This window comes from Adiantum capillus-veneris, chromosome 6 (assembly GCF_014529385.1).
Source record: "Adiantum capillus-veneris isolate H3 chromosome 6, ASM1452938v2, whole genome shotgun sequence".
NCBI lineage: Eukaryota > Viridiplantae > Streptophyta > Polypodiopsida > Polypodiales > Pteridaceae > Adiantum > Adiantum capillus-veneris.
The window spans coordinates 168648413-168674503 of record NC_140936.1 but is presented as its reverse complement, the minus strand read 5'-3'; the positions used below and the strand labels follow the sequence as shown (position 1 = coordinate 168674503).

Here is a 26091-nt window from a genome sequence, read left to right as displayed (position 1 = left end):
AGTCTTTGGTTCAAAATCCCTCCACATATTTACTTCTCTATTAGGCATCTCAATTGTGCACAATATTTTAGGATGCACTAATCAACAAGGCTTTTGTTTTCTTGTGACTTTTTAAAAATATCCTTCCATTTTTCATTAGCAAAAAGGAAGGCCTTACCCCTTTGGAGCAGGCCAAAAATGAAGGGGAATCTGTTTACAATCCCGTTAATGTACCTACTTGCAGAATACGTCAAGGCCAGGTGTAATACATTGGATTGTAACGTGAAATAAAACCTAAGAGAAAACTCATTAACCCATCACCGATCGTGCGTTCGCTCGCCATCACTGCTCTGCTCCAACCTTACGGCGTCATGGGAGCTCGCACAGTAAGCTCAGATGAAGGTGGGCACCCTAGCTACGGACCGTTCAGTGTTCAATGTACGTTTTGATGTGCTAACAGAGGGTTTGCAATATGTTGCTCCAGAAGATATTGAAGAAAGAGAGGATGACATGGAAGACAACGAAGCTGCTGCTGATAATGCCGACAATGACGAAGAGGATGAGGGTAGGTGGTGATTAACCTTCTGTTGGTATCATTGTACGTACACTCTGCGATTTTGGCACGTGGAGGGTGGGAATAGGCCATGTAGAAGACTATTGAAGTTCCGTGCACACAGAAATAAACGTTACTGTACTGTGTCCAAATATTCTTCCTGTTAAACGTGTATCTACTTTTCTTTCTAATGCTAGCTGGAAGTTTTTTGGATGATTTTGGTCATTTTCGCATGTTTTTATGCAAAATCATTTGACATATCTGGAAGATGTAAGTCAGCTAGTCTTCTGATCAGGTTTCGGATGATTTTGATTACCCTTTGGCAAGACTCTCCTAAAAATCAGATGTTTATTGGCTACATGTTGATGGTTACTCCTTTGATGTTTTAAGTTTTGTCTTGCATGGTTTGAGACTTTCTTTTTCTTGAGTAAATTTTTTGGGTGAATTGATAGGTGTTCGTACTTCTGTTTTGATTTTTGATTTGCTTGTGCAGAAGAGGATGAAGGTCAAGATGAATATGAAAAAGATGACTTCATAGTTGATGATGTAGAAGAAGAGGAAGAGGAACAAGAGCAAGTTAGTAGTGGCGAGGAAGAAGCCAAACTAAAGAAGAAGAAAAGGAAAAAAAGGTGCATTGAATACTTCTTGCTGTATCTCTCATGCGTTCTGGGTTTTCCGGCATTATATTTTATGTAGGTGTTATTGAGAGGAAATTACATACCAAGGGTGGATTTGTCATGCTTTGTAGCGGTTAATTTTTGAAGAGTTCAGTAGTTGCTTAAGTATTGTTTTGGACGATTGATATTATGAGGGAGCATTTGCAACTGCCAACATCTTTGCTTGTCTTTAATATGTGGCAACGTGAGAAGTTGTTCTAGTGCATTAGAATGGTGCTCAACTCTAGAGTACCAAGGAGGAGAGGTGAAAAACAAGTGTGAATGCGCCTTGCAGTGTACCTCTTATCAAGAGTGCAATCATTGAGATACATTGTGAGGGTGCCTCCTTCCACACACGTTTAGGGATTGTTTGATCCTAAGAAAAGATCCCAAGAGATGATAATTATAGAAAATCTTTCATGGGAAACAGAATTTGGAAAAATGGGTGGCAAGCAATACAACAAGGCCATGTAAAAAGGGGGAAAAAAATCTCCCAAGCCAAGCAACCCCGAAGATTGTCATAGGAGGGCACCACGTGCTGAACCGAAAAGAACAGCTTGGAACAGACGTTTACCACTTCAAAACAAGTGAAATGAGAGAGAGAGAGAGAGAGAGAGAGAGAGAGAGAGAGAGAGAGAGAGAGAGAGAGAGAGAGATTTTCACTCCCAAAGTGCATTGGCCCCAAACCGTGGCACCCCTTTTGGTATTTCTTTACATTGCTTCAACAAGGTACAACTGAGGGTGCTCTATTTTGCTTCGTGTAATTTAGGAATGCTAGAGAGAGACCCTAGCTCACATATGTAAATGCCCTTGGCCCGCAGAAGCATCTGCTATGAAAAGCAATTGTCTCCAAAAGCAATAGGTCTAAAATTTGCAAGCGAAAAATCCTAAGTTTTGTACATATTATTAGTGTAAATTTCGAGACTATTTGCACAATTTGCTATGCGCATATTGTATGTGCACGCTCTGTTTTATTTAGGGATTAGGTCCCAAGCTCTCCTCCAAAGTTAGTAGGGTTAGGAAATCTTAACCCGTAAGTCTTCAATTGAAGATTTTAGGCCCTTGGAAAAGCATCTGAACGGTGAACATAACTCAGTGCAATGGAGGGGGCTAGTGCCAAGTCAGTAGTTTGTGAGATATCCGTGTCACGAGGACATGGCAACTGTTAATCATGTCACAAGGACGTGGCAATTGCTAACCTTAGTTGTTGGTTTCTTTCCAATGATTTTTGAGACCCTCTTTTTGAAGTTGCAAATGGTCGGACATTGTATGGCCAATGTGAACGGTAGTTTCACTTGCAGACGAGAAGTTGGTCGGCACTGGAACTTGTATAGTAAAAGGATGTCTAGGCTCAATTCAAGATCATGTAGGTCCCCTCATCGCACTTAGCAAGTTGGTGGATACTAGGAAGTGAACTCAATAAAGGCACAATGCCAGGTGGGGTTACCAAAGGAAAGTACCCAACAACTGGGCTACATTGCATTTTTGGATGCGGTCCTAGTGGGGATAGATGGTCAGATGACCAATGGGAGTCCAACGGAAGCATCCCCCAAAATTTAGGGAATTGCTATTTTGGACCATAAAATCTGTTCGTGTCATTACCTCCGGAATGCCAAGGGGAACTTTTTAGAACTTTGCTGCAAAGTCAACTGGGCAATTGGTCGGGAGATTTTTAAGCGAGAAGCCCAAAGCAAGAAACTACTTGTAAATGTGCCAAGTGCCACCTTTTCGTACTTTCCTCATGCTGAAGAGCTAGCGCTCGATTTGTAGCTGGGAGACTCCTCACTTGCAAGCTGTCAGAGGTTAAGAGCTATCGGTTGCAAGCTTTCCCTCTCATGTACAGTGTAGTGCAAGAAGTCATGTCCTGCACACCTTACAGTGCTCTCTCTCCCCCCCCCCCCCCCCCCCCCCGTGCAGTGTTGTGATGCCCCTCAAGAGGGCTCTTCATTTGACTCATGTATAGCTGTGTGGTCATATGCATTTTTGTTGAGGCAAGAGCCTCTCTGAGCAGGAATAGGAGTAGCTAACTTTTGCTCCAAAAGCAGGCACCGGTGAGGGTGATAACCTCACCGTATAGGTGCATGTTCTGCGTTGGTTATGTGCTGAATTTGGACTGTTTTTCAGCCATACAGATGCTTGAATCATGGGGAACAATGCCCCATTGTTAGAGGACATTCAGGGACTGCTTAGGGCTGAAAACAGGGCAGAAACCAGTAAATACAGCGTGCTGGATTTACTGTTTTTGGGCAGAAACCAGAGGATTTATATCAGTAGAAGTGAGTTACAACAAGGGAATTGTTTTCGGGTAAGTTTTGGGGCTGTAACTTGGTATGCTGCCGAAATTTTACCAGAAAAGGTGGTATCTCTCTTGATACAGGTAAAGATTCCCAGGGCTCACCTTTTGTAATTTACCAAAAGAAATACCGAAAGGGGCGCCAATTCTGGGGCCAACCGGTTGTCGGCGTCTACCTGGAGCATTCTAGCTTCCAAGCCGTGTGTGTGCTTTAAGAGAATTCTCGTTACAGGTTTCTTCTGCAAAGGTTTCTGCGTGTGTGAAAGTCTAAAGTTAATTAAAGAATTTGGGTGAAAGCCAAAGTCTACCGCGCTACGGGCCGGTTTCAATCCCCCACTTGAGAGAAAAGTAATCATCCGCGATTAGATTTACAAAACGCAATCAAGTTAGTTCAAAAATCCGATGGTCATTCCGAGGTCATTTAGTATCTCATTCCATATCGAAGCTCTTGATATTTCTACCGTAGAAAAGCCAGCCATCACACTCAGACCGTGCCGATGTTTTAAGAGGTGTCCCGATGCACTAAGATTACATGCCTCGACAATATTACCTAGTTTCGAATATATATGGTTGACATATGTGAGAAAACTGAAAGAACATCACAAAACTGAGAGAGAGATGACACGGCACGACGAAGTTTCGCGCCCAGAGAGACTGGCCTAAAGACTGACGCCCCTTTCGGTATTTCTTTATTATTAATGCTTCACAAAGTACGATGTCCGAGGGTCCTCATCTCAACAACGCTCCCAAGCTAATTTGCTTGAGACTGAGGCTCTGGCAATGAATTTATAGGCCCTGGGCCTTCCAAAAGCAATGTACATGAAAAAGTTCAAGTGTAACAGACTTGGAGACTCCAAGTCGAGATTCTACCGCCACACCACAAGAATACACTTCAAAACAACTCACAATTCCCAATTGATTCGACATTGGTCCGGCCGAGTTCCGTGCCTAGAGATATTGGCCCCAAAGACTGGCACCCCTTTCGGTATTTCTTTTTGTATTAATCTGCAACTCAAAGTACAAGTGAGTGGAAGGCATTCACTCTCAGACTCTGCGTCCAGATGCTCTGAGAAGTAGGAGGCCTACCCACTTATTTAAAGGTTACAAGGGATGCCCCAAAAGCAGAGCCTCAAAAGCTTGTAAATCAAAAGTTGTCCCAAAAATAAAGCTATCTTTTTATTTCTCTCTCAAGCCCTTTTGCTAGGCAAAATAAAGCAAGGCTTTTGAAAGCTCTCTCTCTCTCAGCTTTTGCGTAGCCTAAAACTGGCCCAAAAGCTGCCGTGTTGCCACGTGGCTGGCTATATGCGCCGTGTTTTCCACCGTGAATCCCGGAGAGCCGTACGATAGTGCCACGTCAGCATTTTCAGCAGGGTCTCGCGGTTATGCCGGGCGGGGGTGGATCTGTGTGCATTGGGCAGCGACGTCACCAGTTTGTGACATACCCCCCTCTTGAAAGCATTGTAATCGTCCTCGATTACGCGTGCAAAACAGACAGAAGCCATACATTGTTTTAGTAGACACTGACTATTAGTACCAACGCACTAGGAACACACATCTAGCACATATACCAATCGATAGTCACATCACACGACATCACATGACAAATCACATTCAACATTCATTTGGATCTCAAACGACGATTTCTCAGCAGTGCAATTAGCAATCGCATCTAGATCCACTCAGGACCTCGTAGATGCTCGATTGACTAATCCATATTGCAACCATGACTATCTAGATCATTCAGACTAAAATGCTGCAGTCATTTCGTCTATCAATTCCTGCACTTAAACAAGTCAAGAACAAATCAGTATCATGTTATCGGGAATTCCACTTCATAGTCATACAATAGAATACTATCAGCTCTCAGTATCCTTGAAGCTCAAAGAGACATCAGTGACTCTAGTATCAAAAACCGAGGCATCTGTTGACAAAGGAGCGGAGTAGCTCCCCTCTTGTGCATACCCACTGCACCAGATATCCGGCCAAGCTGAATTCGGGGTTCCATTTGGAAGACTATGCTAAACCAAAAGCCTCAAGGTCAAGTATCACAATCTGAGGAGTATCTGCTAGGTCCTCCTCCATCCACTTCGCAACCAATGCAGGATAGTTCTTGAATTTAACCAACAATCGCCTTCTCACTTTACCTTTTAATCTTTTGTCCTTATGTGCCAATATCTGTTCTGGAACAAGGATCTCGTTTTCTTCCACTTCGGGTTGATTATCAAGCTCCGTATCATTGGGCACATCGCCTTTAAAAGGCTTGAGAGACTCACATGAAAGGCATTGTGAATCCTCCAAGTGTCGGGGAGCTTCAGTCGGAAAGAGACATCATTTATCTTTTTGGAGATCTGGAAAGGTCCGTAGTGTTGCATACTAAGCTTTGGGAAAGCCTCTCCTCTCCCTTTTTCTTTCTCAGGCGTGCCTTCTCAAAACGTAAGAGCACCCAATCATTCTCCTTCAACTTCAAATCGCGTTGATAGCGATCTACTGCCTTTTTGTGTATTTCTTGAGATTTCTGCAAAGCTTCGCATATCTTGGCAGAAGCAGTGTCCAAGTCGCGCGTGTACTCATCGGCTTCAAAAATCTTATCTTTCGTGCTTAGGAAGGGTGGAACCTTCGTAGCACCTTCAATAATCTCAAATGGCGCCTTTCCCATCGAAGAGTGTATCGTGTTGTTACAGGCAAATTCCACCAAAGGTAAATGCTTCTCCCATTGAGTCTTCTGATCCGAGATGTAAGACTTGAATAAATCTAGTACCACTGAATTGGCAATCTCAGATTGCCCGTCAGTTTGCGGGTGGAAAGATGACGAGAACTGCAATCACGTGCCAATGTTCTCCCAAATAGCCTTCCAAAACAAACTCGTGCATTTGGGTCCCTGTTGGAGATAATCGTCTTAGGCATGCCATGTAATCTGAAGATCTTGGCCACAAACAATCTCGCGAAGTGATCCGACTTGACTATTTTCTTCACTGGAATGAAATGAGCTTGCTTGCTAAATCTGTCAATAACAATCAAGATACCATCGTGACTACTCTATGTTCTCTGGAGATCAAAAATGAAATCCATTGCAATACTTTCCCAGGGGCGGGTGGGTATGGGCAAAGGCTGTAACAATCCCTGTGCTTTATGCCTGTCAAACTTGACCTTCTGGCATACCAAGCAACTGCGCACAAACTCGTCCACATCCTTCTTGAGTCTCGGCCAAAAGAAGTCTCTCTCTACCCGACAGCAATGTTGTGGTGACCCGTAAAAGGTGGACAGTGGCATTCGGTCATAACCTTTTCCATCAACGGTTGTGTAACGCACAACATGGTTTTCCATCCCGAATGGAATATCCCGCTATTGTCTCCCCATCCCGTATCCGTGTGAAAATGTCTGCAAAATTTGTATCTGTGGCATACTGATCGACCATATGCTCGAAGCTCCTATGATGTATCGCGGAAATAGCCAGAACCAACGGCTTCCAAGACAAAGCATTTGCCACCAAATTCATCTTTCCCTGCACATGGACAATCTGGAAGTGAAACTGTGACAAGATGTTTGCCCACCACATCTGCTTTTCAATAGCTGCTTCTGTGACAAGAAGTAGCGTAAACTCAGATGGTCTGTGAAGACAGTAAAATCCGCTCCGAGTAGGTAATACCGCCACTTAGTAAGAGCATGGATAACCGCCAAAAGCTCTTTCTCATATATCTGTGCCGTCAATTCCGGCCTTGACAACAGTCGGCTCTCGTAGGCAATGACATGGCCTTCTTGCATGAAGACCGCACCCAGACTACGACCACAAGCATCACTATATACTTCAAATGACTTCTTCAAGTCCAGCAAAGTCAAAACTGGTCCTGTAGTCAATTTCTCTTTAATGTCTGAAAGGCAGTCACCTCTGTGGGTTCTCACCAGAAAGGGACTTCTTTCTGTGCAAAATATGCAAAGGGGAAGCAACCTCTGCAAATTTTCTAATGAACCGCCTGCAGTATGAACACAATCTCAAGAAGCTTCTAACTTCATGGACATTCTTCAAATCGAGTCAATCACGGATAGTCTCTATCTTGGCTGGGTCCATCTGCACTCCTGCTGTTGAGACAATGTGTCTCCAAAAGTGTATCTCTGGTAGGAAAAATTCACTTTTTTTTGCATTAGTCACTAATTTGTGATCTCGTAATGCCTGAAAGACCTGAAGCAGTAGTCTCTATGTTCTATCTCATCCTAAGTGCCAACAAATAGTTTGTACTCTCGAAAAATCTTGTACATCATCCGGTTAAATGTCGTAGGAGCATTGGTTAAGCCAAAAGGCATCACGAAAAACTCAAATAACCCAAAAGTCGTCCGAAAAGCTGTCGCGATTTGGATCTGATGATATCCACTCTTCAAGTCGATCGTGCTAAAGCACGAGGATCCCTGTAGTCGGTCAAATATATCATCGATCCTAGGAATCGGAAATCTGTTCTTGATGGTGATTTTGTTGAGAGCTCTATAATCGATGCACATTCTCCAAGATTCAAAACCAACAACACAGGAGAGCAATACGCTGAAGTACTAGGCTGGACAAGACTCTTTTCCAAGAGGTCTTTCACTTGGTTCATAATTTCTTCGTTTTGGGCTTGGCTCACACGATAAGGTGGCTGGTTCCGTGGTGTGCTTCCAAGTATCAGATCAATAGTATGATCCTCAGGACGAGCAGGTGGTAACTCGCCTGGCAGGCCCTCTGAGAAGCAATCGGCATGAGTGTGGAGAAAATCTTGGCGTTCTTTATCAAGTTCAGACATATTTGTCCTATTCTCATCATTCTTCTCTCTCAAAAAGATCGAGTAAACAAACAGACTGGTTTTATTAATTTTGAAATTGCCGAAGTCGATACAATAGGGATAGACTCGCCCTTAAGTTTTACATCAAGTACAATGGTTCTGCCCTTCTCTGTGGTCAAAGTCGCTTTTCTCGGCCGATAGTCGACCACGACGTTGTTCTTGTGGTACCAGGGAATTCCCAGGACATCACAATCTTCCGAAGGCATTATGTAGAAGTCTTCATGCCCCAAATACCCCTAACAATGCAACCAGAGTTTGCCAATATGGCTATGTCCCTGCCGAGTGCTGCTAGAATTGCCTCTGCTAGTGGTCCCATCTGATCGGGTGTGATCTCGAGCCGCGCCGCCAATTCAGGTGAAATGAAGTTAGCCTTGGCTCCTCCATCAAAAAAGATCAGGGCTTCTTGGTCTTTCACTTTGCCCCATGCTGGGCAAAGATTTGTCCTCTCGTCCATCATGCTTGGGTTAGTACTCACGCAATCTGGTACTAGTCCTGTTTTCATCTTGCCTTTTTGTCCACGTTCTTCAGCTGCTTTCGAACCTTAAGGCCTGTCTAGATCCTGTGTATATTGATTTGCTTCAAAAATCTCGTCTTCGGTGCTTAGAATTGGTGGATCTTTTTGACATCCTCGATGATCTCAAATGGTGCCTTCCTTGTAGATGAATGAACTGTGTTATTGTAAGTAAATTCCACTAGAGGCAAATAATTCCCCCACTGAGTCTTATGATCAAAGATGTATGACTTCAACAAGTCGAAAACCATTGAGTTGGCTATCTTCGATTGCCCATTTGTCTGTGGTTGAAAGAGGATGGAAATTAAAGCCGTTTGCCTATATTCTCTCCAATTGCTCTCCAACACAAGCTTGTAAATCAGGGATCTCTATCTTACACGATAGATTCTAGCATGCTATGTAATCAAAAAATTTGTGAGACAAACAACTTGGCCAAATGATCGGCTTTTCTATGTTTCTTTAATGGAATGAAGAGAGCTTGCTTGTTAAACCTGTTGATGATTGTCCAAATGCCGCTAGAAAGATTGAAGATGAAGTCCATTGCTACACCAAACAAGTGCGTACAAACTCATCCACATCCTTTTTGAGCTGAGGCCAATAGAAATACTTTCCACCGCTCCCAAGGTACTCTCGATGCCTCTATGCCTAGCAAAAGGTGGATTATGGCACTGTCTACACTTTTTTCCTTAAATTGTGTGTAACACACAACATGGTCTTTCTCATCAAGTGATCGTCCTTTGGAGCATAACTGGCTACGGTCTCCTCACTTTGTATCCTATCAAAGATGTCTACAAAATTTGCATCTATAGCATATTGATCAATCATATCTTCGAAGTTCCGGTGATGTATCACCGAGATGGCCGATACCTGTGGCTTTCATGACAACGCGTCTATCATTGAATTCTTCATGTAACATGAACAATCTGGAAGTGATATTGCGACAATGTGTTCGCCCATCTCAGTTGCATATCTGAGAGTTGCTTTTGGGTCAAGAAGTATCTCACGCTTTGATGATCTGTGAACAATGTGAAATCTGCTTCAAGCAGGAAATGCTGCCATTGAGTTAGAGCATGTATGATTGCTAACAGCTCCTTCTCATAGATCTATGCAACCCGCTCCGGTCTAGAAAACATTCTACTGTCATAGGCGACAACATGACTCTCTTGCATTAAGATCGCTCCTAGACTGTGACCACACGCATGACAGTAAACCTCAAAATATTTCTGCAAATTTGGCAAAATCAACACAGGACCAATTGGTCAACTTTTCCTTAAGAATCTTGAACGCTGCAATTTCTGATGGTCCCGAGGCAAAGGGAACCCCTTTCTGAGTCAAGATATGCAATGGAGAAGCAATCTCCCCAAACTTTCAAATGAATTGCCCGTAGTTAGAACATAGTCCCAAAGAGCTCCGAACCTTGTCTACATTCTTCAAGTCGGGGCAATCCCTGATGGTTTCTTTCTTGACCGGGTCTATATGTACACCCTTTGCTGATACGATGTGTCACAAGACGGGCACCACATGCCAATAGAAAAGAACAGACTGAACAGACTTTTAGCACTTCAATAACAATTGAACTGAAAGAGAGAGACGACACGCGACACGGTGTGGCGAAATTCCACCCCAGAGAGTATTGGCCCGAACCTTGGCGCCCCTTTCGGTATTTCTTTATATTGCATCATCAAAGTACAAGCCAATACTCGAGACTCTACACCTTCTCCAGGAAGCATGCCAGAGAATGAGCCCTAATCTCATATTTAAAGGCCCTAGGCCCCAAAAGCAATTTACAGTAAAAAGCCTTCAAACTTAAAAGCATTTGGTCCAAAAGCAAAGCCAAAAAGCTGCCAGCATAAATCACGAAAATCCGTACAGCTTGCCACGTCATCATGCTAGCGCAATTTTTGGAAATTTGCCATGTAATCAGTTTTTGCGTGTGTGTGCAGGTCTTGCTTTATTTTAATCCTTTGTCACTTGGGGCCCCATCGAACGGGGTCCCCATAAGTTGGTAGGACTTCTTCTTCTGTTACTTGTTCTTCTTAGGGTTTAGGCCCCTCAGCCGACATCTGCAAGTTGGCCCCCTTCTTCAGGGCTTTGACACGTCAGCAGTTTGTTACATCTCCCCTTCTTGAAAGAGAGTAATTGTCCGCGATTACAACATATCTGCAAAAGTTAAAACAACTCAAGTTAGCTCAAAAATTTCCGAGGGACAATCAGTTTGCTCTTTTTATTAAGGAGTTAGCTTCTCCTTTCTGCTCTTTTGATCAAGGAGTTAGCTTCTCCTCTCGGCAGTTTTGATCAAGGAGTTAGCTTCTCCTTTCTGCTCTTTTGATCAAGGAGTTAGCTTCTCCTTTCGGCTGTTTTGATCAAGGAGTTAGCTTCTCCTTTCGTCCAGATCAGAACTCTTGATATTCCGGCGTAGTAAAATTAGCCATCACACCCATACCGTACTGATCTTTCACGGGTGTCTTGATGCACTAAAAAATTACATACCCAGGCAATCTCATTTAATTAGGAATATTCAGTAGCTGGTACATCACAATGCAACACAAATGCTTACATATGCATGTTACAAGACATAGAAACATAAAGCTGCCGATGAACACTCCTCCCGCATAATCTAATAAGGTTCGGGCCGAGAGATATTCATCGACTCCCTCATCACTCCTCCCGCATAACCTAAAAAGGTTCGGGCAAGGAGATATAGAAACCTTTTACAACCAAACGCCACCCCTAGACCGCAGCCTGCGTCGTTTGGAGGTGTTGAGAGCATAGTTACCAGGAACGGGAACGGGGAACGAGAACACGGAACAAAATGCCATTCCCTGTTACGGGTACTCACGTTTGAAACACGAAACGGGGATTCGGAACGGGAACTTGGAATGGGAACGGGGAACGGAGACCTAAAAATGGCCATTCCGTGTTACTATGGTTGAGAGTAATACTCCTCCCGCATAACCATCCAGGTCCGGGCCGGGAGTCACAACAACAATTATATTACAAGCATACAACCAAACGCTCCCCAGACATCCTGTCACCAGCGTGTGACTACTATCTATCCTTTTTGTTGATTTCTTTCTTATTATTTATTCATTTTCACTTTTTGGAAGCTCCCCTTGGGAAATCTAACTGCCCTGCATTGCATAGCTAGTGTGGAACTATTCAGAGAGAGTCCAGGCCTGAGGGCAAGAGAGCACTAAGGTTGGACAAGGACTATGGTTAGCCAAAGGGGGGTCATTGACTAGCCAAAGTGGAATCCTTTGCTACAAGAGCTACATTTCAGTTCTTGGTGTGGCTGTAGTGTACAAAGAGGGTCAGATGACCTAGAAAGATACAATGGCAGCATCTCCTAAAATTTAGCGAACTGCTATTTTGTGACCTAAAAATGTGTTCGTGTCATTACCTCCGGAATGACAAGAGGAACATTTTATTGCTCTACTGCCAAGTCAACTGAGGCACCAGTTAAGGTATTTTTGGCCCAGTTGGCCAAAATCGGAAACTGGGCGAGGTGTCACTCTGTGAGCATTTCTGCTACTCCTGGCCAGAGAAGGGGGCGCCTAAAATGAGAGAGGAGGCTGATTTGCAGTTTTTGTCACAGGTTAAGAGCTATGGAGTGCTTCCTTTCCCTCTTATGTACAGTGCGGTGCCAAGAGTGATGCCCTGCATGCTACGCATTGCCCTCTCTCTCCCCTATGGCAGTATGTTATGCCCCCTCTAGTGGGCTTTTCAATTGACCAATGTACAGTTGTGTGGGTTCATGTGCGATTGCCGAGGCAAGAGCCTCTTGCACAGGTACTGGATTAGCTAGCGGCTAACCCCCCGTAGGTACAGGTAATTTGGAGAGGTTTCAGGTCCGAAATCTCGTCCCATTCAAAGGGCAAGTAGCCCTACAGGTGCGGGAGCTCGAGGACTTGCTACGGATGCGACCGGCACGCGAAACGGAGCCCGAAACAGTAAATTACAGCCTGCTGTGTATATTTGCAGGTTTAAGGTTTTGGCCCTAAACGGACCCTAATACCCCAGGAGGTTCGGGGATGCGAGGGGACTGCTGTACAAGTGATTTGGCGCATTTTCGGGGCTGAAAACAGAGAATCCAGCGTGCTGCAGATTCTCGCCAGGTTTTGCAAAGTGCCCGTATGCGTCGGGAAAGTCATTCAATGCGTGGGAATATTGACTGTGAAGGGTCCTAGTACAGATATGTTGTCGAAATCGGGCCAGAACAGTTGAAATTCAGCCAAGCTTGTGCGGGGCAGCTTGTAGGGAACCACAACGTTTATTCCCTCTTTTAAACAATAAAGAAATACCGAAAGGGGCGCCTAAGTTAGGGGCCAATCTGGTGTCGGTCTTCTCATACAGGTGCATTCTAGCAGCCTGTATCCCTTTCCCCTTTGTTGTGTCTTGAAAGTACAGGTAAAGTGGGCGACAAATTAAATGGGTGAAACCAAATAAGGTTTAAGTCTAAGGTCTACCGCCCTTTTTGAAAGTACAGGCCGGTTTCACATCCCGTCTGCGTCGTTCGAAGGTTCAAACAATAGCAAAACAACATTTCTTACTACTCCACCCGGGAGTAAAATTACCAATCATTGAAACCAATATTAAACCAGAGTCAAACATCTCAAATCGGTACCAAAACAAGTTCAAAACAGATACTTTCCATTTCAAACAAATTTTCAAACATTACTTTCTAGCTATAAAGAAAAACAAATAGAGAGAGTTCATTCGAGGTTTTGTTCGGACAAGCGAACTTTGAGGACGACTGGCTTGTCCTTTTGTATCACGGTAATGGTTCGATTCCGAACCTAGAGAGTCGCATCATTCTTGTCGTGCCAAGGCATGCCCAAGAGAACGTCGCAATTGCCCAACTTCATGATGTGGAAATCAGCTTTTCCATGATAATCTTGAATAGTCAGTGGAAGAGCACTAATGAATGGTACTACTTTCTGAGTTTGCCCCGTGGCTAGCTCGGCTTCAATTTCTCCACCCTCTGCATCATAATCAAAGTGCATCTGCTTTAAAAATTCTGGATGGATGAAGTTCTTTGTAGCTCTGAGATCAAAGAAAATAAGGGCTTTGAAGCCATTGACTTTGCCATATGCTCGACGCAATTCATTTGTACTCTCAAGGCGTGTGCCATAAAGATCAGGAACTAGTCCAATAGTGGGTCTAGCTCTCTTAGCAGGAGGTGGCGCTGGGGTTCTATCGACCGTTGGTGCGGGCGTCGGCTCCTTTGGTCTATCAGTGCGTTTGGGACAATTAGAATGATTATGCCTTGTTTGAAAGCATCCAAAGCATCGGCCTTCTTGTAGTAAGGTGTCTCGTTGTTGAGGCGTCAAACGAGGCCTTTGCGGTTGATTTTCACGAGACTCTCGAGAATTTGTTCGTTGTTGCCGAGAGTTGTGGTTAGCGGTCGGAGATTCTTCTGTGGTAAACTCTAGCTTTCCCTTCATCAGTTTGTAGCCGACCGCGGCATGGTTCATAAGTTCTGGCATGGTAGAGACTTGCTTGGATAGACAATATTCCTGCAATGGTGATGGTAGTCCAATGGTGTATCTGAAACCTTTGGTTATATGCGTCCATGGTTTCTGTGGCAAGTATTTTCAAGTTGCCCCACTCTGCCAAAATCCGGATGTCAAACATCGAAGTCATGTAACTATGTGCAAAAACTGTCTTGAAAGCTTTCCAGGTCCTTGGAGCATGTTGTTGTGTCGCGATTGAACTCCACCATTGCATAGCATTATCTTTAAGAAATCCCGCTGCTCGAGAAATCTTGGATTCTTCTGTAAAGTTCCCCAAAGCGTAGATGTTGTCGAATTGCTGTAGGAACTGCAATGCTTTCTTGCGATCTTTCACCCGGGAAAAAGTGAAAAATTTGAATGGCGTGCCACCATCTTTGAAATCTTTGGGTTGGTTAGGCGCATATCCCGGGTATGGATAATACGGGTATCCATATGGGCTCCAACCGTTGTAGCCTGGTGGCGGTGGTGGTGGAGGTGGGGGCAATGGCGGTGGCAAAGGCGGTTGCATTGGATCAGGGTCAGATGGTTGCACCATATTCCTGAAGACTGCCCCGATTGGAACATACGGTTGAGAAGGTTGCCGATTGGAAGCTCTCGTACTTTTTGGTGCCGGAGGAGGAGGTACCACTTGGGGCATCAGAGGGGGCAACATGTAGTTCTAAAATTGTTGAAAACTTTGCAGCATCGGAAGATTTTGCTGAGGATGCCGCGAAAGAATCATTGAGCAGAATCTGCAAATATTCTGCAGAATCCATGAATTCCAAGTATTGGGTTCTTTATGACTTATGCCCTGTAAGACACTGCGATGAAGACGGGAGCGCGCCCGATGCGCGATGAAGTAAGGGTGGGAGTGCCGATAAGTCCGAGTTGGAGGGCGAATATAACTCAAATAAAATTTCAAAAAGCTTTGTCTGCTGTTTTGTAGGACCTGTATTCTTTCAGAAAAGCACACGCTTGATGCTCTGATACCACTGTCACAAGACGGGCACCACGTGCCAATATAAAAGAACAGACTGAACAGACTTTTAGCACTTCAATAACAACTAAACTGAAAGAGAGAGACGACACACGACATGGAGTAGCGAAATTCCATTCCAGAGAGTATTGGCCCCGAACCTTGGCCCCGAACCTTGGCGCCCCTTACGGTATTTCTTTATATTGCATCATCAAAGTACAAGCCGGTACTCCAGACTCTGCACCTTCTCCAAGAATCATGCCAGAGAATGAGCCCTAACCTCATATTTAAAGGCCCTAGGCCCCAAAAGCAGTTTACAGTAAAAAGCCTTCAAACTTAAAAGCATCTGGTCAAAAAGCAAAGCCAAAAAGCTGCCAGCGTAAATCACGGAAATCCATACAGCTTGCCACGTCATTAGCCAGCGCAAAACGCGGAAATCCGTACAGCTTGCCACGTCATCATGCCATCGCAATTTTCGAAAATCTGCCACGTCATCAGTTTTTGCATGTGTGTGTGTGCAGGTCCTGCTTTATTTTAATCCTTTGTCACTTGGGCCCCATCGAACGGGGTCCCCATAAGTTGGTAGGACTTTTTCTTCTGTTACTTGTTCTTCTTAGGGTTTAGGCCCCTCGGCCGACATCTGCAAGTTGGCCCCCTTCTTCAGGGCTTTGACACGTCAGCAGTTTGTTACACGATGTGTCCCAAAAAGTCTCTCTTTGGTAGAACAACCAGGATTTGATTTGTGCCTCTGAAAATTGAACGAATGCACAGTATTGGCTCTCAAGTGTCCCCAAAGCCTCATACATACCTTCATATCAATGTAGCTTAGTTGCATGCATCTTACAAGAAACATGGTCCGAAGAACCAAAACCAACTCCCACATGTACTTGCAACATGACATACTCCAACTATTATGAACCTGTCCTTGGATCAAAATTATTGATGCTCGCAATATGTTGAAAACCAGTACTCAATGTCCCTTGTCGAGGAAGATGTCGAAAGAATCTGTTGAGTAGGTACCAAGCAATGAAAAGGCACAATCAAAAGACCTTTGAAAACATGCTTTACAGTTGAGCTACCAGGCTTTTATGTTCTGGAGATATTAGACACACAAATGATTTGTGGTTGCATGATCGCATCCATCAACGTACGAACCCATTTTGTCAGGTTCGAGACATATATATTTTAGGCGCCGTTCCCCGTTCCAATCTCAATTTTCCATTCCGGATCCCCGTTGAACTGAAAGAGATGCATGACACATGAGATGGGGACTGGTGGAATTCCACCCTGAGAGAGCACTAGCCCCAAACCTTGGCACCCCTTTCGGTATTTCTTTATGTTGCTTGAACTCCGTACATCACCGGTACTCCATCCTCTACACTCCCATGCGGAGACATGCCAGAGACTGATCCCATGGCACATTCTTAAAGGCCCTTGGCCACGAAAAGCAGTTACATGAAAAGCTTCAAGTTCTAAAAGCACCTTGGTCCTCAAAACTGGCGTAAAAAGCTGCCAAAGTGAATTACGGAAATCCGTACACCTGCCATGTCAGCAAACAGCAGCGCAAAACGCGGAAGTGCCAGGTCAGCATGCCAGCAGAAATCGCAGGCTGTCCATACAGTGCCACGTCGTCACTTTTTTATGCGTATGTGTGTGCCGGCTTTACTTCTAGTGACTTGGGGCCCCCATCCCACGGGGTCCCATAAGTTGGTGGGAACTCCTCTTTCAAAAATAGGCTGCTCGGCAAGACTTTGCAAATTCGTAAAACTTCGTCTGTTGCTTCAGCTGCTAGAGTTTAGGCCCCTCGGCCGGGATCTGCAAGTTGGCTTGGTTCTTCAGTGGCTCGACACTTCAGCAGTTTGTGACAGTCTACTTCAAATCTATATCCCTTTTGATCATTTTCAAAAATAGATTTCATAATTCTTCATAGTCTAACTAACATACCTGTTTTAAGAGGTAACATGTAATAAACATACCTTTAGTGTACCTAGTGTGTTGAACTAATGTACATAACCACCTTGATACATGATCTCATATTACAATCCTTGGCTTGTCTTTGTCTAGCATGAGAAAAGTATGTGTGAGTAGGTAGTGCTCAATTTGTGCACAGATTAATGCTAAAATTGAAGGATTGTTTTCATCTTCAGAGACGCTGAAGAAAACTATGAATTGGATGAGGAAGACTATGAGCTACTCCAGGAAAATGTTCACGGTTTCCATCGGCCAAAATCTGTAAGTCTTGTGTCATTATGTTATGTTCACTGAGACGAACTTTGCTGAATTCTTTATGTTCGTACAACAGAGTAGCAAAACCAAGTTCAAGCGACTAAAGAAGGCGGGAAGGGTTGCAAATGATGGTGAAAGAGAAGGACAAGCAGGTTTATCTGATGATGAAGAACTTGAAGAGGGAAACAGGCATGGCCGGACAGCGGAAGAAGAACTAAAGCGCACTTTGTTTGGAGATGATGAAGGTAAACTGCAATGCTTCATTTTAAAACTTCAGTGATGATGTCAGGAATAGTTTGAAGTTTCAGAATCTGATGTCTCTGGTGCTAATCACATAAAGGATGCCCTTGGTACTACAGGTTCTATTAAAATAAATTTTACCTCTCAAGGAAGCTTTTTTCCCTTATTGTTGTCTGTTTCTTTTGTTCATATCATTCTCAAACTTCTTCTATCACAGATTCATGTGTATCATTAGTTTGTGTTTTCACAAGTGCTCGTACCTTTATCCATCCTTAATAGTTCGCGAATTTTCTTCATCCTTAATACTTCGTGAGTTCTGACCTCATCAAGATGTAAATGTGATGAAGGTAAACTTTATGCTTGTTCAAGAGCCTTCATGGTGTTTCTATTGACAGTGGGTTTTCTTCATCCTAATTGGTTTCGTAGAAAGGTTACATGTTGTGGAAGGGTATATTGCATAGCAAAATATGGTTGAATCTTTTATGCAATGCTTAGGGGTGCCTCCTGAGGATCTTGGAGAGGAAGAAGTTGAAGAGGAAGAAGAAGATATCGGGGAGGAAGATGATATGGCTGATTTCATTGTTGATGAGGAAATGGTGGATGAAAATGGCCAGCCTGTGAGGTACTCTTCTGTAACGAATGTACTTCACTGAAGCACTTTTTCTTTTTACCAAGCTAATTAAACTCCATTGTTTTATTGGCAGGAGAGGAAAGACCCGCAAAAAAGGTCCACGGCAGGCAGCTGGGATTTCTTCGTCAGCTTTGCAGGAAGCACAAGAAATCTTTGGGGATGTGACAGAGTTACTGGATCGTCGTAAGTACGGCCTTACTGGTGAACGGGGCGATGAAGAGAACGAAGATGAGGGTAGAGAAGGCTACCATATGGGGAGGTCTTCAAAAAAGAAACTTGAGGAGGAGTTTGAACCAAGTATTCTGGAGGAGAGGTACATGACGGAACGGGATAATCGTATCAGAGAAACGGATGTTCCCGAGAGGTTGCAAGTGAGTAGTGGTCAATGGACTCTGTTGTGTCAATTCTCTGTTGAGATAATTGTAGTTTTAACAAGCTTTTGGTCCATTTCTAGCTTCTTGATGAATTGATAGGCATAATACCTCCAAAACAGCCTAAGTTTGAGGAGGCTGAATGGATCTATGATCAAGGATTTGGATACCCTCTGAAAATATTACCCAGAGAGTATGAATATCTTCTTCCTTCAGAGAAGGATAAGGATAAGCAGAAACGCGTAGTTATAGAGAAAGCAGAGGTTGTTAAACAAATTGAATTTGTGCTGACTCAGCTTCATGACTCAAAGTCGGAGGTGATTTATTATCCTTTAGCACATTGGCATGTCTGCTGTATGTTACTTTGGTATGTTGTTACATCTGAAATATATCTGTGCAGATTCCATTTATTGGAATGTACCGCAGAGAAGGTTGCCCAAATCTTGTGGGAGCCCCAGTTTCTATGAAGGAGTCCAAAAAAAAGGAGGAAGCACCAAATCTAAGAGATTTTAAGGTCGAAGCTCTACTTCATTGTACCCTTAATTTATGAAATTTTCTGCTGCTATTACTGACTTGTTCTTTCATTGTGTGCGAAGCTTCTATGGCAGATTTTTTCAATGGATAAAAAGTGGCGGTGGCTACAGCGCAGAAAAGCTGCTCTTGCAGAAGCATATGAAAAACGGGCTCGCCTTGAGGAGCAAAAAAACTCTGAAAATCTAGATATGCTAAAGAAACTACTCGCTGCTCTTCAAGAAGCTCGATCACAGGTTGCTGTAGATGATGTAGATGCCAAATATACGCTTCATTTCCCTCCAGATGAGGTGGACTTTGATCAAAGCCAATTCAAGCGACCAAAACGGAAATCTGCATACAGCACCTATCGCAAAAATGGACTAGGAGTTGTAGCTGGGCAGTTTGGCCTCACTCCTGAACAGTTTGGTGAAAACCTCCAAGCTATGTACAAGGTCTCTCTCTATAGGTACATGTTTAGTATCTCCTTTGTTGACTATTTGGTGGGTAAATCTTGTATGCTTTGACATGGTAGAGGCATGAAGTTGAAGATTCTTCCTCCACACCAGAAGATTTAGCAGCAAAAGAGCAAGATATTGGAGATTCACAGTCGGTACTTCGAGGAGCGAGATACATGGTTTGTGGTTCTTGCAAGATGTCTAAATTGGTGCAGGGTCATTCTTTCTAATTCAGGATATATTTGATAATGTCTTTTTTTATTGTATGCAGGCTGCCATTGAGATTAGCACTGAGCCTGCAGTAAGGGACTATGTTCGGAATGTTTATTCTGAAAGAGCAGTGCTAAGCACCAAGCCAACCAAGGATGGGAATACTGTAATTGATGCGAATCATGATTATGCTGTTGTAAAATGGCTTTCTAATAAACCATTAGGTGCGTTCAAGGATGGGCAGTGGCTGATGATACAGAAAGCAGAAGAGGAAAAGCTCATAGAAGTGTCTTTGGGGCTACCAAAGGATGCATCAAACACCTTGATGCAGGAGTTTGAAGTTATGTATTTAAGCGATGGTGTGAGTAGGACTGCTCAGCTTTGGAATGAGCAACGGAGGCAGATCATTAAGGATGCACTCAACTCTATATTACTGCCTTTTCTAGAGAAAGAGACAAGGATGGTGCTGACCATGCGGGCAAAACAGTGGGTAACACAGGAGTGTGGGTTAACTTTGTGGAAAAAGGCTGCTATGGCTCCATGGAAAGATGTTTCTGAGGATGGTATTGAGGATGACGAGCTTCCTCGTGTACTCGCGTGCTGCTATGGTGACACCATGAACATCTCAACAACATTTGTGATGTTAGATTCTTCTGGGGAGATAATAAATACTCTGCATACGGCACATCTTTTTTCTGCTGAAAAAGATCCAAGGAAACAGAATGACATGGAACGCCTCGAGAAGTTCATGTTAGAATATCAACCGCAGATAGCAGTTGTGGGTGCTGGGGGTGGTCCGAAGTCCATTCAAGCAAGAAAAACGATTCTTCAGGTTACTGCTGCTTGACTTTTTCATGCTGTGATACCTCATTGCCACATGCATTTCAATGATTCTCTAGACTCCTGTGAAGTATTGATGTAATTGTCTTCATCGTGAATAAGTTCTCTTGCTCTTTATGAAATGTGTGTGTATTGATAGGCCGTTCACAAGCTCATAGAAATGTATCCAAAGGAAGTCAAAGAGAAGTTGGAGCACATGAATACCAACATTGTAGACGAATCCCTTGCTCGTATTTATGAGGCTTCAAGTATTTCAAAGGAGCAGCTCCCTGGACAGCCAGGTAAAAAACTGCCGGGCATTTTTGCACCTTAAATTGGTTTTTGTTGTGTGTTTTGTTTGAACTGTAATTGGTGCTAAATGGTTTTGTCCTATTTTGGAAGCAGGCATTGTGCGGCGAGCAGTCTATCTGGGCCGTTATCTTCAGAGCCCTCTAGCCTCTATTGCCTCTTTATGTGGACCAAACAGGGAAATTTTATCATTTAGTTTGCATGAATTGCAGAACTTCCTCACAAATGATGAGAAATATGCTGTCATAGAGCAGATGCTGGTCACAATCACAAACCAGGTTGGAATAGACATAAACATGGCTGCTGTTCATGATTGGCTCTTTGCTCCGTTACAGTTTATTTGTGGGCTAGGGGCCCGCAAGGCATCTGTAATACAACGTTCGATACAGGGTGCAGGCCGAATCTCCACTAGAAAAGAAATGCTTACACCTCTTCGGCTCATGAAGAAGAATGTGTTCATCAACGCGTGTGGATCTCTTCGCATTTGTAGCAGTGGGCAAGCTGCATCTGGTAATCAAGTCATGGATCCCTTGGATGACACGCGAATACATCCTGAATCTTACGATCTTGCAAGAAATATGGCTGAGCTAGTGTACGATGAAGCCCAGAAGCAAGAAGACGACGAGGTAGAAGAAGATATTATTGATGTAGCTTTTGAGTATGTAAAGAGTCATCCCCACATTATCCAGTCTTTGGACATTGAAGAATATATAAAAATGGTAGAAGAAAAATATAGCATTATTAAGCCAGAGACATTGAGGGATATACAGAAAGAACTTCTGCATGGTTTTAAGGAATGGCGTTATGCCTACTCCCCTCCATCTGATGATGAAATCTTCACTTTGCTAACTGGGGAGACAGAGCAAACCTTGGGCGCTGGAAGGGTAGTGACTGTGAAAGTTGTGGGAGTCTTAGAGCGAGGGATAAGATGTGAATTGGGCAATGGCCTTACTGGTTTTATACAGAAAGATGATTTCTCTGATGACGCTACTGCTGATCATCAACAAGCTCCTCTGGGAATGATGATAACCTGCCGCGTAAAAAATATCAACAAAAGCATCATTGATGACAGCCCGAGGATACGTTATTACTCTGTCGATCTTACTTTCAGAAATAGTGCCATGCGTGGAGATGACTGGGAGAAGGTTTGGTCAAAAGAGACTTTTTTTGCCAAGGATGCCTTGTTAAAATCTAATGAGCAAGAGAAAGCAACAAAGGCCAAGGATGATGAGAAGAGGAAGTCCTTCAAGCCGCGGATGATTGTGCATCCTCAGTTTCAAAATATATCTATGTCTGATGCCATAGAGGTATGGGTCAACACAGATGCTTTCAATTTTTGCCCTAGCAATGGTGATAATTATACTCGTCTCTTGTTTTGCAGAGTCTGGCAGAAAAGGATGTGGGAGAAATTATCATACGTCCAAGTAGTAAAGGACCTACACATCTCTCAATAACTCTGAAGTTCTATGATGGTGTGTACACCCATATTGATGTTTTAGAAGGTGGCAAGGATAGTAAGGATTTCACAAGCTTTTTAAGCCTTGGGAAAAGCTTGAAGATTGGAGAAGATGTTTTTGAAGATCTGGATGAGGTATTTAGATGTTTTGCCTTTAAGAAATTTGTATCTATGTGCTATATTTAAGATCTGCCCGAATGTATACAATTGAGTATCTTACTTCAGATCACCCAAGCACAGGATTGTGCTCACATTGTGCACCCCTTATTCTAATTGCTGCAGGTCATAGCTCGTTATGTAGATCCACTGGTAGGCAATCTGAAAGAAATGCTGCGTTACCGGAAATTTCGACGGGGACGAAAGGAGGAGGTGGATGCTCATTTAAAGCAAGAGAAATTGGTCAACCCATCGCGAATTGTATATGCTTTTTCAGTGTCACATGAACACCCGGGAGCTTTCCTACTTTCCTACCTTAGAAGCGCTAATGTTCATCATGAATATATCAGTTTATATCCAAAAGGGTACAGGTTTCGAAAGAAGATGTTTGAGAAAATTGATAAGCTCGTGAAGTTTTTCCAAGAACATGTAAATGACCCTGTTTCAGAACCAAACAGATCACTGGCTGCAATGGTTCCAATGAAGGGTCCAGCCCCTGCAGCTGCAGCAGGGGGGACATGGGGCTCAGCAGAACGGCGGAGCCCAACTACATGGGACAATGGCGGTTGGAATGCATCCAAGGGTCCGGCTCAGGCAAATTGGGAAAGGTTGTCTGTTGCAAATGCAATGGCTGTTCCTGCTGCAAGTAATTGGGGTGGTCGTGGCGTAAGTGGACTTAGTGAAGGTTGGGGAAGAGGTGGAGGTCCGTCTGGAGATGAAGGATGGGAGAAAGGAAGCCGGGCAGAGTATCAGGGTGGGAGGGGCAGAGCTGATCATCAAATGGTTTCTGGAGAACGTTATGGTGGGGGTTTTAGAGGTGGAGGAAGGTTTGGTAGGGGAGATTCTTTTAGAGGTGGATTTGGAGGAAGAAGTGGAAGAGGTCCAGGAGGAAGAGGCGGAAGATGGGAGCGAGAGGGCCAAAACAACAGAGGTCCTTGGGGTCAAGGGCAGGGCAGAGGTGGGTGGGCACAAGCTCAAAGTACAAGCCATGGGAGGGTCTCTGTTGGAGCTGCAGAGGATGACGGCTGGGGTGGAGATACACCAGCAAGAGCAAAGGATGCTGGAGGCTGGGGGCAACCAGCGCAAACAGAGGATGTGAAGGATGGTTGGAGCAATGATGGTGGAGGGGGGGAGCCGGCCGCAAGTAAGGGTGGTTGGGGAGAGCAAAAAGATGGGGAGACCAAAAAGCAGCAGGGTTGGAGAGACGAGGATGGAGGCTGGGGACAAAATCCAGCCAGCAGTAGTGGTGGTGGAGGAGGAGGCTGGGAGCAAACCCCAAGAGATGCCACCAGAGGACAACAGGCTGATGATGGTTGGTGAATTAATTTTTTTTCTTTCTGCACGCAGCCTAACCTTCGCCCCCTATTATGCAGTTAGGTCCTGAGGGACCTGATTGTCTTGTACAAGTCCATGTATTGTGAGGCAATTTTCACATGGGGACAAACAATCCTTGTAGATATCAAAATATTCATACAAGTTGTAATTTTATCTCCGGTCTCTTTGATGGACTGCACATTCCCAGCTAGGGGATGCACTTGTGCTCTCTCTCTCTCTCTCTCTCTCTCTCTCTCTCTCTCTCTCTCTGTGCTCTACTTACACATGTGCATCTCTTTCTAAATTCATGCATCCTGTACAGACTCACAAGCTATGCATTGTAATAGGATGAACTCTTCTCGTCAAAAGATAGGAGGAATCAAGGTTGTAAACGTGGGTCACCTAATTATATAATTGGCCTTCTTTTGGTATAGAAAGAATAATCTTTACACTAGGAGGTGCTTATTCTTGTGGGAACCTCCGCTTTCCTTATCATATTAATGGTAAGCCTGTGTTTTTTGACATTGATGCACTAACGTATCTTTTTATCACTGATGCTTGGCTTTGTCCATGCATGCTATGATCTCTTTCTTCTCATTGCACTTGCAAGCTCACATTGATGGGAGAGGTGAAGAGTAGTAACCTACTTTCCCTATTAAGGTGAGCGTGAATCCTCCCCTCACTTAGCGTTGGGTTTTTTTTGTCATTTATTTTGTTTTTTTGTCATTTATTTTGAAAGTTGCGAGTCGTAGAGGCTATGGTTGTCTTCATTTGTTTTTAAGGGTGTGAGATTGTAGTACTAGATCATACCAAATATCACTCAAGCACTTTAAGGTATCCTTGCAAAAAACCATTAGGGTAGTGTATAGAAGAGAAAAACCAGAGAAGAAGAAGCATCGTCAACCGTTTCCATGTTGTTTTGAAGCTAGCATAGCGAATCTAGAGTGTGTTCATATCCTAGTTGGACTTTGATATAAATAACGGTTCTTTATGAATAGCTTGGATTACTTATGTGTATGGTTGTTGCTCATCTTAAAAGACAAAGGTTTTGATGGAAATATAGTTATAGAAACAAAAAGTTTATTGTCTTTAGGATTGAAAGCATGAGTGGTTGGACAAAAAAGATGTGTCCAGAACATAGCTATTTTTAGAAGTGTTCTTATACCAAAATGAAAAAAGTTAGGGTATGTTATGAATCACTAGATAGCTCTTCAAAAGGAGAATCTAATTGACGTACAATTTATAATTGGATTATAGAAATTTTACCAATCCTCTTTTGAAAAAAAAGTTAATGAAAAATAGCTTCCCATCCTTAAAAATGTACCACCCATTCATGCTATCACCCTTTGTATAAATATTACATGGTTTTTAAAGTCCCATTTACATTGAAGTTATGGATGTGGTTTGGGTTTTTGTGCTAAATTTGGCAAGAAGAAAGGCAAAACTATTGGTTGTGTTCCTGGTTACCTATACATGCGGTAGTGATGTGTGTGAACACACTTAGGACCGTCAGGGCAATTTTTCCCACTATGAGATTTTTTTCCCCGTGCATTGTATATACGTCCATCACTCTAGGGCTATCTTATCTTTCCATTGCACATTAAGTAATACACTCTCTGTTGTGTGCCTTGAGCTTCCTTCATCTTCTCTAAGCTGTAACTACAAGAGTTTCTTCACACTTGTGACGGTTGTAGCGACGAAAACACACGAGGATATTTTTTTCTCCGACATCACTATAAGTGTCGCTATAGACGTCCAAAGAGTACGTTGCTATATGCGTCTCTATATAGCGCCGTATATATCAACTGCAATTTTCAAATTAGCGATGCATATAGAGACGTTGCAGGACAAAACATAGCGACACATATAGCGACGTCCCATATATATTTTTTTGGTGGTGACAGGGCAATTTAACATAAAGTTTCAAAAATAAAGATGCAAAACTGACAAACGTATATCGACGAAAGCGAATTGACAAAAGTAATACATTGACCAAATATACACATCGTAGACAAAATCATTTGATTGTTAAGCTTTGACCAAAATATACAAGATGCAAAACTGACAAAAGTATATCGATGAAAGCGAATTGACAAAAGTAATACATTGAGACAAAATTATAC

At 43.4% G+C, this 26091-nt stretch overlaps 1 protein-coding gene across 1 annotated transcript; it reads left to right on the top strand.

The window, feature by feature from the left end:
• The first annotated feature begins 224 nt into the window (after nt 1-224).
• GTB1 (global transcription factor group B1) lies at nt 225-24197 on the top strand. Its single transcript, XM_086515126.1, has 16 exons — nt 225-381; nt 464-544; nt 1026-1161; nt 17416-17500; nt 17571-17739; nt 18230-18356; nt 18439-18736; nt 18820-19053; nt 19137-19250; nt 19333-19701; nt 19782-19883; nt 19976-20746; nt 20894-21035; nt 21139-22349; nt 22424-22633; nt 22781-24197. Exons 1-16 carry the CDS (start codon nt 351-353, stop codon nt 23972-23974), a joined length of 5274 nt encoding a protein of 1757 aa, XP_086371252.1. The 5' UTR covers nt 225-350; the 3' UTR covers nt 23975-24197.
• The last annotated feature ends 1894 nt before the right edge of the window (nt 24198-26091 follow it).

Coding starts and splice junctions, on each gene's coding strand:
- GTB1 (XM_086515126.1), top strand. CDS start 351: ATGGGAGCTCGCACAGTAAGCTCAGATGAAG. Junction 382..463: donor CACAGTAAGCTCAGATGAAG/GTGGGCACCCTA, acceptor ATGTTGCTCCAG/AAGATATTGAAGAAAGAGAG. Junction 21,036..21,138: donor GCAGCTCCCTGGACAGCCAG/GTAAAAAACTGC, acceptor TTTTGGAAGCAG/GCATTGTGCGGCGAGCAGTC.